Source organism: Candida metapsilosis, assembly GCF_017655625.1.
Source record: "Candida metapsilosis strain BP57 chromosome Unknown scaffold4, whole genome shotgun sequence".
NCBI classification, from domain to species: Eukaryota; Fungi; Ascomycota; class Pichiomycetes; order Serinales; family Debaryomycetaceae; genus Lodderomyces; species Lodderomyces metapsilosis.
The window spans coordinates 796,724-808,445 of record NW_027138162.1 but is presented as its reverse complement, the minus strand read 5'-3'; the positions used below and the strand labels follow the sequence as shown (position 1 = coordinate 808,445).

Here is an 11,722-nt window from a genome sequence, read left to right as displayed (position 1 = left end):
GCAACCAACTCAACGACCACAATAGAGTTTAAAACAAGCGACCATGCAACATCACTCGAAGAACTGAACCCTTGAAAGTTGATGGAAGTGAGGATGGGCACAGTATTGCGGATAGGAACACACAGTATAGTGATTTTCGAAAAGAAAGAATCAATGACTGGGTATTTACTAAGCACAAATGACTAGGCATTTACATTGGTGTCTTCGTTTATCTTACTGCTGTCATCCAATGATGTCTTGGTGGAGATTGTTGTCTCCATCAAGTCAAGAAACAGCCTAGATGAATCAAATTGAAGATGATACTGTGATTGCAACATGCTCTCACCATCACCACTGAAAGAGCCTAGTGGTGAAAGTTGCTGTCAAATGGCAGCTGTACTGCGCGAAAATTTTCAGTTTGCCAAGTTGAAACAAGAGGGACATGCCACACATCGGATACTACTTGGAATACAGAGATCACTACTGTCAATTACCATCCACATCGAGCCAAATATACACTGAGAGTTACTAGAGTTAAGAGATAGTAGTAGGAGGAGATTGCCACAATTTGTCAAGTTGGTAATCAATAGGAGACGACAAATACATGAAGTGGTAAGAGAATACAACGAACGCAACTGCAAATTACCCAGTACCACTGCTCCAAACAACTTCATAATGCTAGTGGGAATTCAAGAGCAGTACTTTCTTGAGAGTTGGCACATTTTATCAATTTTGAGACAAGTTCGATGACTTAGTTTACTTATTTGAGAATACTGCATCAAGTGCAAAAACCAGCAGAAATACACTAGGAAAACTTGTGATCAACTATTTAATTTGAAATTGGTATATGCAACTGGCCCAGCTTTGATTGAAACATTTGAGTGTCTCAATGTCTTGCTGTAACGGTACAAATCTGGACAACCTTTGAAATAGTATCTTTGAAGAATGGATTAAAAGAGTCTTGATGAAACCATAGAAATGAATACCGTCCTGCTGCTTATTAAAGGAAGTGTAACTATTCTGGTGGGTAGACACCGACCATCTATGCCTTTGGTGATTTGGAGCACTAAAGATGCAATACCAACAATGGGCTTGCAATTGAACAAAACACAAACTTTTTCCAGATAGCACAACAGGAAGAGGTAAACAATCAAGCCGTCAAAGTGTCTTTACACTCTGCTTATGAAGACCGTCAACATTGACCAAGAAGCTTATGGGATTTCAATCTAGTGTTTTGTTTACATAATGTTGTTGATATGAATACAAACATTGATCTTAAACTACATACATGAATGGTCTCTGTCATCTAGGGATGACCACACGCATCTAGAGTGCACATACCTGAACCTATAACTTAGATTCATAACCATCGGTGAATGCATTCCATCCAAATAACCATTGTTGGAATTTTCTATCAGACCATTGATCTGGATTTTCACCATCTCTAGCTTTCATCAATGCATCTCTTTCCTCTTGCTCATCACCATCTGGTAAGTGCCAGATATCACCATTCTTTCGAGCACCAGCTTGTATCTCTTCAGCTCTTCTCTTTCTCTTCTTTTGGTACTGGTGTAGAGCTTTTGGTATATCATCAGTGGAAGCACAGTGTTGCAATTCTTCAGCTAAAGTAGCACCATCTTCAATGGCTTGTGCAGCACCTTGAGCCAAGTATGGTAACATAGCATGAGCAGCATCACCGATCAAAACAACCTTGCCACTTTGAGATACCCATCGTGGTAACTTTGGCAAATCAGCCAACACCCATTTCAAAACAGTCTTGACATGAGTTAGCAACTGGCGTACAACTGGATCAAAGTTCTTGTAATGGTTTCTCATCTCTTCAACATCACCAGGCTCGTTCCATTTACCAACAGTAGCTCGACCAGGGTGAGACATAACAATGTTGTACATTTCACCATTCCTAATAGGGTATGCCATAACGTGTCTTCTGTAACCAATCCAGCAGTTGGAGTTAATATCAGTCATCAAGTGCGCAATAGCTGGGTCAGACATCATCTCTTCTCTTGGAACAGTAGCTCTGAAAGCACAGTTGGAGGATGGAGTTGGGTGGACAAGCTCCTCTGGAACAACAGCGGTATCTCTTACTCTAGATCTGATACCATCAGCACCAACAATCAAATCAGCCGAGTATTTGTCTCCGTTTTCCAAGGTGACAGTAGCTGTGTCCTGGTCAACTTCTTTAATCCTGCAACCAGTCTTGTACTCGATTCCAAGCTCAAGTGCAGCTTCATACAACAATCTTTGATAATCAGCACGGTGGATCAACAAGTACGGATTTCCATAAGCTTCCGTCATATCTGGATCCAATGGAGTGGTAGACAATGCAACACCAGTATCATACCTTCTCAAGATGATGTTCTTTGGTTTGGTGATGTACTTTTCAAATCTGTCAAAAACACCATACTCTTTGAGAACTCTGACAGAGTTTGGTGGCATTTGGATACCAGCACCAACCTCACTAAGCGTTGTAGATCCTTCAAGGATTGTAACTTTATGACCCTGCCTACTCAAACCAATGGCAGCAGCAAGACCACCTAAGCCACCACCACATACAATAACATTAAACGAAACCATTATCTCTGTTGACTGAAATGAAAGAGAATAAAATGAGGCGGATTTGTCGCCTTATATACTTTGAAAGTGTGGGGCTGAAATGTAACATTGGGTCTGCTCATCTTGATGCCGATTTAGTGTATGTATGTATTTCTTTTTGTATATCGGAGCACTCGTACTTTTAATTAGTACAACTAATCGGACTAGTAATCCGCTGTGGGGTACTCATTTCAGTAATTTTTTATGAGTAATAGGAGGGATTGATGGCCCCCGAGAAAGTTAAAGTTCGGTTTTTGCAACCGAAAATCATTCGTTTAAACCTGCAGAATATAAACTTCCCCACTCTCTTTATACAGGATACTTTAGATCAAAAGTAAGAGGCGGTAGAACCTCTTCCACTTTTAGATCAGGCTAGATAGAGATCCTCTAACAACGGGTATGAGACACGTAGTTTGTTGGTGCTAAACACAACAAAGCTAAACTTCTCTGTTCTTTTAACTGAAGGTGCATTGCTTTTTAACCATCCTCTTTCTTGTTACATTTGTTCAATTTGGAGTAACTAAATCTTCGGTATTTATAAGCCGCGAAACTCTAAAATTTCTTTTGAGAGTCTGAAAGAGTGGAGAATCAAATTGCTTTTAATGAGAGTCTCTACTGAGTTACCGGAAGTATATCCCAGAAAGCTGTGGGTGTACTCTTTGCAAAAGTTGGGGTAACTTAGACAATGAAATTATAAATAATGAGCCATTTCCTTTATCCACACACTGTACATACAATATTGTTCACTAAACACTATGTCTGAATCTATTGATATCGAAAAAGGAGTCACCGAACACCAAGAAAACGTTGAAAAAACCAGCGAGCTTGATCCTGATCATCATGAATATCTCATCCAAAGACATGGCACTGTTGACTTGGACCCACTTCCTTCAGCAGATCCAGCAGATCCCCTTAACTGGCCAGACTGGCAAAAGAATTATGAAATCTTGTTAATTGCATTTGGTACCTTCTCTTCCACATTTATGGCTGCTGGTTTGACCCCTGCTTTTGAAACTATGGCTGAGGAGTATGGTGTTGACCTTCCAACTGCTGCTTACTTTACTTCTGCACAGATTGCAGTTTTCGGTGTATTGCCTTTGCTTTGGGTTCCTTTAATGAATGCGTATGGAAGAAAGCCTTTTTTGATCTTTAGTGCTTTGGCTTGTTGTGTTTTGAATATTGGTGGTGGATTTTCAAAGACATATGGACAGCAAATGGCCACTAGAGTCTTGGTAGCTGTTTTTGTTTCAATTACAACTGCTTCTGGATCATCAGTTGTTGGTGACTTGGCTTTCGCACATGAAAGAGGAAAAAAGAATGGATGGTGGTCTATGGCTTTGGTTATTGGTACTCCAGCTGGTCCATTCTTTACGGGGTTTATTCAAAAGCATGCTGGTACTAAATGGATCTTCTTTGTTTTTGCTATCATGAACTTTGCTCAATTCGTGTTGTGGATATTTGCAAGAGAGACAGTTTATGCTAACCCATCCAAGGGTTTACTCAAAGTGGTGGGATTCAAGTCCGCCCAACCATTCTCCTGGAAAATGTTCTTTAGACCATTTAAACAAGCTGCTAACTTCAATATCACTATTGCTGTTATTGCTGCTTCTGTCACCTTCTGCTATGCAAATATTGTCTTGGTTGTTGAAATGCCACAAGTGATGGTTCCCTTATTCCACCTCGATGCACAACAAATGTCTCTTCAATACATCTCCATCATCATTGGCTCCATCATTGGTGAGATCCTTGCTGGTCCACTTTCCGATTGGTGGATGAAGAGGAGCACTGCAAAAAGATATGGTCAAAGAGTCATTGTTGACAGATTATGGATTTGCTACAACGGCTACATATTAGTCATTGTGGGTCTTCTTGTTTGGGGTATCTACTTATTCAAAGCTACGCCTGGTCACTGGTCTATCAAGCCATTAATTGGTGCTGCTATTGCTGCTGCTGGTAACAACATTGTCGCAACTGTCATCACCACCTTTGCTATTGACAATGCTCCACAAAACGCTGGTGATATTGGTTTATACATCAACTTTGTTAGATCACTTTATGGTTTCTTAGGACCTTTCTATTTCCCACATATGTTTGAAAACCTCAACTTTGCTGGATCAGCTGGGTTAATGTGTGGTCTTGTTCTTTTGTTTGCATGGGTTCCAACAGTATTGGCTCATATTATTGGCGCTAGACGTGTTAAGTAGGTTAGTTATGGCTCTGGTTAGTCAACACAGTATAATGCATAAACTCGATGATGAATACTAATGTGTAAGATCTATAGAAGTAGCACTAAGTGTCTACACCGACTATCCATCTAAGGTTAAACTCTACATATGATATAATTTTGGGTACTGATTATTAAACTATTTTGATCTATGGATAGCTAAGTTGTTAAGTAATGGGGAATCATTGAATGAGAAGAGATAAGCTGTGTCCTCACCATCGTTGACAAGCTTAAACCTCTTCCAAGAGGGAATACAAAAAGTGTCTTTTCCTTCCCATCTTAAGATAGTTTCCTCCCCATTGTCTTCAATAATAGTGTGACCAGCACCTTCGTAAACATGGTAGACAAATGAGGAGTTTTCTTGACGCCATGGGCTTGCCTTGCCAGCATTGACTCTTTCAGCTTGACCAGTGAGAATAGTTGACAATGGAGCTTCACCTTGAGTGTAATCAAAGACAGCATAGTCTCCCTCGAACGAATCAAGATACTCTTGAGTCTTCTTCCATGGAAATTTAATGTTTGACTCAGCAACTGTCTTTGCTGGATAGCATTCCTCCTCGTAATGCTCAGCAAAGTTAACAGGAATAGCTTGAAACATTGGCAAATCAAGACCATCTAACCAAATCATTGGGCCATCACCTTCCTTTCCATGGTCATGCCACTCCCATCTTGGAGTCAAAATAACATCACCCCTTTCCATGTAGATCCTTTTACCTTCAACTGCAGTGTATCCACCATTACCTTCAATAATGAATCTCAACGCAAATGTAGAATGTCTATGAGCTGGAGCAACTTCACCCGGGTTGATATATTGCAAACCAGCATACAAAGTATCAGTATTTTGAGGTGCCTTCAAGGCTGGGTTAATCAACATCAACACTCTTCTTTCTGACTCTTCAGTTGGTACCAACCTACCAGATTCAACTAATAAAGGTCTCAATTTCTTATAACACCAGACGGTGGGAGTGGCTTTTGGTTTTGGAACTGGAGGGACCATAGCAGACATAACTGTCCATAATGGTTCAACATTTTCTGGCTTCAAACTTTTCAAGAAACTGACTTTGTCTGTTTCAACTAGCGACATAGTGGATGATATTGACTTAATATCTGAGCTGACGGAGGAGATTTATGCGTCTTTATATAAGTTTTCTCATGCTCAAGGATCGGTCATTGATTAAGCTTGTCCCCGCGTTGAATCTCCACCAGAAAAAGAAATTTTTCGGTCTGAATCTCCGATGAGAAATTGTATGTGATAATGTAACATCTAAAGTGGGGATGGCCTTTCTCACGGGAATTATACCCGAGTAGCACCACAATTGCTCCTTAATGAAGTAAATAAATAGTGACCAGAATCGCATCTATTTTCAGTTTTCCTCTCCCACAACAATGACCTGGAGGAGATTAATTAGATTTGTTGCGAACGACGGCAAAATTTACAGAGGTGAGCCAATTGTCACTGACGCTGATTACGATGTTGGTAAACAATTCTTACAAGGAAAGACTATTAAGGCTAAGGTTGTCAAAGGAGACATCTTTAAAGATGCAGTTGTCACTGATGAGGTGTTGGAAGTGAAGCAATTGTTAGGGCCATTGTCTCAAGATGATGTTCCAATTATCAAATGTGTTGGATTAAACTACATGAAGCATATCCAAGAAGGTGGTAGAACGCCTCCACCATACCCATCAATCTTCTACAAGCCTAGGTTCTCTGTTGCTGACTTTGGTGAACCAATTCCAATTCCAAAGATTGCTCAAGAAAACCAATGTGATTATGAAGGAGAATTATGTGTTGTTATTGGTAAAACAGGAAAGGATATCAAAGAGACAGAAGCTTTGAGTTATGTTGCTGGTTACGTTTCTGGTAATGATGTCTCTGCTAGAACTTGGCAAAGAGATCCAAAGTACGCTGGTGGTGTTCCTCAATGGTGTTTTTCCAAGTCTTTTGACAAGTACGCTCCATTGGGCCCACAGTTGGTTTCCACTCAAGTTATCCCAGACCCGGGTGCTTTGGAGTTAACAACTAGAGTCAATGGTGAAGTTCGTCAACACACTGGTACCGATGATTTGCTATTCAATGTTGCAAAGATCATTTCGTTCATCTCACAATCTACCACCTTAGAGAAAGGCACTGTAATCATGACTGGTACTCCAAGTGGTGTTGCTATGGGTATGAAGGAACCAAAGTACTTGAAGCACAATGATGAAGTCGAAGTTGAAATTTCTCAAATTGGAACTCTCTCCAACAAGATGAACTTTGTTTAGTATATAGTCTACAATTGATACACAAGCATCTCTTTACTTATAAGCTATTTAATAGTATTCAAACTTAACACCTCCAGTGAATCTATCCTTTTCATCTCCAAACATGGCCGCCTGTGGTGCCAACCTTGCAAAATTATCATCCACCAAAGATGACCTAAACATACTGACCTCACCATTAAACTTCATTGGCAAGGTACGAATGGTGCAGCCACAACCTTTGCAGAACTGTTTTCTCTTTGGATATCCACTCTTGGTTTTCTCAACAACGTATTCAGCAATGTTTCCTTCAACCTCTACCTTATCAGTGGCATACTGGCTAATGAATTGACCTAAATGACCAGACCGTTCACGGCAATCAACACAGTAGCAAACAAAAGAGCGAGATGGCTCACCAATAAGCTTGACTTCACCAAACATGCAGCGCACGGAGCACACAAAAAATGCTCAATATTTGCGCGTCCTCTCAACACTTAGTGTTAAAACCAATTTCACCCTGTGTAAGACTCTATTACACGTAAGCTATCCATAGAGCCAAAAAGCCTCCGCAGATAATATAATGCAGTGTTGATGCATTTCGTACAACCTATTTATGCTTACACTTCGTCCTGATACGCAAATTTAGCTGCGAAAAATTATATACAGGATAGACGAATGGGCTGTCTTCTTCTCAAACAATTTCTTCTTTAAACACCAATTGATATTGTTAAAAGTCTTCACTCAAGCTATCAACAACTGAAGGCTATATACCTCCTCCATAATAAGAACACCAGTTCAACACTCTTCCATTGAGTGTCATAGAAAAGATCATCAAGTACGCGAGTGTCGAAAACTTGGTATCGTTCTTGGTGCCAGAAAACAAAGCTATACTTGCCAACTTGCCGCTTTTGAAACAAGCAATTGATAATGCCATCAGCAACAGTAAAGCATTGGGTTACAACAATAGAGTAACGCGTCCTACTTATTTACATCACTATCTTTACCCACAAGCATTCTTTGAATATGACGAAAATAATCGTTGGACCTTAGGTGATCCATCATACAAATGGGAACATTTAGACGCCGACGAAAAGAGGATTTCTTACCAATTTGTTGACTCAGTTGACGATTTTGTCACTCTTCAAAGATATTGCCAGGAGCAAAACATTTCAGTTACATTGTTTGTTTCATTTCATTTTCTGGGATACATTGGATGTTGAAAAATTTGAAGATTTCATAAAGTTAACAGATAAGTCAAATAGATACCATATTGAGTTGGAGTTTGATGTGATGAATTTGTCAGGGGATACAGAACTGTTTGAACTTTCCGAGTATACCAATCCAATAAAAGACCATCGTGCTACATCAATAGTTGGTATGGAGTTGCGCGGTATAACAGGAGAAGCTGAATTCAACTACGAAGACTTTCCAAATATACGTTACTCAAGCTTCAAGTTTTCTTCTCTCCTTGATACGTTGAATTTTCTCAACTTGGAAAAGCTGAAACTTGAATACTTGGAAATCATTTCAGAGGAGTGTAGAACCAGTACTGACATAGACTTGGGTCAACTTCCACCAACCTTGAAACACTTTCAGACAACCGAATCAGATCTTAGTGGAGAAGAAGTGGGAAATGGAAACGAACCACAACTAGATCACCTCATACTTTACAACGAACAAGTTGAAATTCTCGAATCATTTTCCAAGTTTTTCAAGGATGGGTTGAAAACACTTGGATTAGGAAGAGATGCCAAGAGTTTGTTATCTAACTTTGAGACATTGGCAACGGTAACTTCCTTGGATTTGGACTCTTTGAGTGATTCATTGGATCTTCTGAAATTTCCTAATTTGGAGAAGCTTACCATCGGGTCAATTGATGACGCCCTGCAATTGGAATCTATGGATTTTCCACAGTCATTAAAGGAATTTCACCTTGACTACATCTCTAATGAAAACAATCGATCCATTGTGTCCTTCTTTTCAAAACTTCCATTGGGTTTGCAGAAGCTAACAGTGCGGGGACGCAAGTTGATTTGGTTCCCAGAAATGTTGGATTTTTCACAATTTCAAAAGTTAAAGTACCTTTCAATTCGTGGAGAGAGTGAGAATCTGAATGAAGTCCACTTCCCTGATTCAATCGAATATTTGAACTTCAGCATTGCTTCTCTTAAGTCCACTGATGGAGTACAATTTCCTCTCAGTTTGCAGTTTTTGATCATGAATTGTGGGTTGGAAGCAATTTGTAAACCAAAAGTACCATCCACTTTGAAATATCTTCACTTGCCAGGAAATTCTTTGAGAGAGGTCGACTTGTTAGTCAATGATAAAAATGAACCCCTTCAACTTGAGGTATTAGACTTGGCTAATAACAATTTGCAAGAGGAAAATGTCAAGGTTCCATCAACTTTGAAGATCTTTAATTATTCATTTAGCAGAAAGAAGAGAAGGACTGAATAGTTGTAAGTAATCTCAATAAATGATAGTCAACTGGTACAAAATGACAAATCAATGGGGTAAAAAATTGCTGCAAAATTATAACAAAAAAATTGAAATTTTAAAAAACAATAAAAATTGAGTAGCACTTTGAGAGTGACAAGTAGTCAATTAAGTACTAGTCTACTTAATATAGCTAAAGAAGGAATATTTATTCCTTCTGAGCTAACCCAAGCGTGCTATTTGACAAAGTATCGTTTATATTGTTTTGCAAATAGCGAGCCACATATTAGCTCTCCGTGACTTTCCTTGTGGCCCTACCCTCCTTACTGGTCTAAAAATATGTCTACGTCTTTTATAAGCCTTTATCTCTATTCCAGCTAGAGATAACCTTCAACTTACAAAACTTGCCCTCAAAAATATACCCCTCAAAAAGACACCAGAAAAAAAATCTGCCAGAAAACAGGACGATTGGTGTAGTGGTAACATAATTGCCTTCCAAGCAATTGCCGTGGGTTCGATTCCCGCATCGTTCATTTTTTTTTTTTTTTTGATTACAACACTATTTTTTCTCTCTCACCATGATTCAATATTTTTTTTTGACCTCATCATGCTCCATCGAGTCTTCAAAGCGTACAGATTCCTTCACAATTCAATGAGGATTCCAAATGTCATTTCACTTTCTGAGACCGAACTGAAGATTCGCAACTTACTTGTGGATTATTGTAACTACTACAATGCATCTCATCGAGACAAGCCATTGACGTTGAGGATCACAGGGGGATGGGTCAGGGACAAATTGCTTGGGTATGACAGTCACGATATTGACATTGCAGTCAATCACCTTTCTGGGGAGGAGTTTGTAAACAATTTCCAAGAGTATTTGAAGAGGAAAGACCCACAGTTTTCTGTCAACCATGTACATACGATAAAGATGAATCCGGAAAAGTCAAAACATTTGGAGACGTGTACAACGAAATTGTACGGAATTGATTTGGATTTTATCAATTTGAGGTCAGAGGAGTATGCACATGATAGTAGAGTGCCGACTATTGAGTTTGGTACCCCACTTCAAGATGCATTGAGACGTGATGCTACATTGAATGCATTGTTTTACAACCTTAATGAGGAAAAGATTGAAGATTTTACTGAAAGGGGTATGGAAGACTTGGATAAGGGGATATTGAGGACACCACTTCCGCCAGTTAAAACTTTTTTGGATGACCCATTGCGTATTCTCAGATTGATTCGATTTGCCAGTAAGTTTGACTTTGCCATTGAACAGGAGACGTTGAATGCAATGAGAGAAAAACACAATCAACTAGCCCTACTGACAAAGATAAGTAAAGAGAGGATAGAAATTGAATTGAGAAAGATTTTAACCAGTCACAATCCAAGCTATGGATTACAGTTGATCAATTATTGCAACCTCAGTAAATGCATATTCTTTGTTGAAGAGCTTAAAAAGGAGTTTGATGTTTACGAGTTGGAGTTGGCGTTGAGCAAAATTCCACACCAAGTTACTGTCGCAAGTGCAATCTATCTCACTTTTGAACAACTCATCCTCGAGTCAAAGATCAAGTCAGTTTTTAAAAAGTTTTTAGCAGACGGTGACACCAGGTTCAATTTTTGGCTTGCAGTTATTCTACGCCCATACTCAGTAGTCACAACAAAATCCAAAGACATATTTCATCAGTATTTAAGATTGGGATTGATGGCTAGAAAGAGTGATATAACAAGGGTATCTACAATTGAATTAACCAGCAGTGAGATACTACAAAGCTACTTCAGAGATCCCAACAGTGTGAGAAGATCGGATTTGGGCACTTATTTGAGACATTTTCCAGGATACTTGGATCTCAATTTGATTGTTCAGAGCTATCTTGAATGTGTGGACGCTATACAAGTTGAAACACCGGTAGAGATTCCTGTACCCAACCACAGGGTCCAATGCACTAGTGATCAAGAAAAGTTAATTCAAAGCATAATCAACAAGTATGAGTCATTGTACTCCACTATTGAGTCACTAAATCTTTCAGAGGTGCACCTTTTGAAGCCTCTTCTAGATGGCAATCAACTAGTCAAGTATCTCAATAGGAAGCCTGGGCCATGGATGAAACAAGCTATAGATAGTGTTTTGGTGTGGCAATTGGACAACCCTAGAGGCACCAAAGAACAATGTATAGAGTACATAAAATCAACTTTGTAAATAAATTTTTCACAAAATTTTTTTTT

The 11,722-nt window shown here is 39.2% G+C and overlaps 6 protein-coding genes across 6 annotated transcripts; 4 read left to right on the top strand and 2 right to left on the bottom strand. All coding sequences in view use genetic code 12, as the record gives it.

Moving 5' to 3' along the window:
• Window positions 1–1,326: 1,326 nt before the first annotated feature.
• I9W82_003743 (uncharacterized protein) lies at window positions 1,327–2,574 on the bottom strand (the record flags this gene model as incomplete). Its single annotated transcript, XM_067692741.1, has 1 exon — window positions 1,327–2,574. The coding sequence occupies one exon, from the start codon at window positions 2,572–2,574 to the stop codon at window positions 1,327–1,329; it is 1,248 nt and encodes a 415-aa protein (XP_067548140.1).
• A 773-nt stretch (window positions 2,575–3,347) lies between these two features.
• On the top strand, window positions 3,348–4,796 carry I9W82_003742 (uncharacterized protein; the record flags this gene model as incomplete). The annotated part of the gene is made up of 1 exon (XM_067692740.1): window positions 3,348–4,796. The coding sequence occupies one exon, from the start codon at window positions 3,348–3,350 to the stop codon at window positions 4,794–4,796; it is 1,449 nt and encodes a 482-aa protein (XP_067548139.1).
• A 159-nt stretch (window positions 4,797–4,955) lies between these two features.
• On the bottom strand, window positions 4,956–5,900 carry I9W82_003741 (cupin domain-containing protein; the record flags this gene model as incomplete). The annotated part of the gene is made up of 1 exon (XM_067692739.1): window positions 4,956–5,900. The coding sequence occupies one exon, from the start codon at window positions 5,898–5,900 to the stop codon at window positions 4,956–4,958; it is 945 nt and encodes a 314-aa protein (XP_067548138.1).
• A 302-nt stretch (window positions 5,901–6,202) lies between these two features.
• Window positions 6,203–7,078, top strand: I9W82_003740 (fumarylacetoacetate hydrolase family protein; the record flags this gene model as incomplete). The annotated part of the gene is made up of 1 exon (XM_067692738.1): window positions 6,203–7,078. One exon carries the CDS (start codon window positions 6,203–6,205, stop codon window positions 7,076–7,078), a length of 876 nt encoding a protein of 291 aa, XP_067548137.1.
• A 103-nt stretch (window positions 7,079–7,181) lies between these two features.
• On the top strand, window positions 7,182–9,511 carry I9W82_003739 (uncharacterized protein; the record flags this gene model as incomplete). The annotated part of the gene is made up of 3 exons (XM_067692736.1): window positions 7,182–7,271; window positions 7,849–8,234; window positions 8,317–9,511. 3 exons carry the CDS (start codon window positions 7,182–7,184, stop codon window positions 9,509–9,511), a joined length of 1,671 nt encoding a protein of 556 aa, XP_067548136.1.
• A 586-nt stretch (window positions 9,512–10,097) lies between these two features.
• On the top strand, window positions 10,098–11,696 carry I9W82_003738 (tRNA adenylyltransferase; the record flags this gene model as incomplete). The annotated part of the gene is made up of 1 exon (XM_067692735.1): window positions 10,098–11,696. The coding sequence occupies one exon, from the start codon at window positions 10,098–10,100 to the stop codon at window positions 11,694–11,696; it is 1,599 nt and encodes a 532-aa protein (XP_067548135.1).
• Window positions 11,697–11,722: the final 26 nt, after the last annotated feature.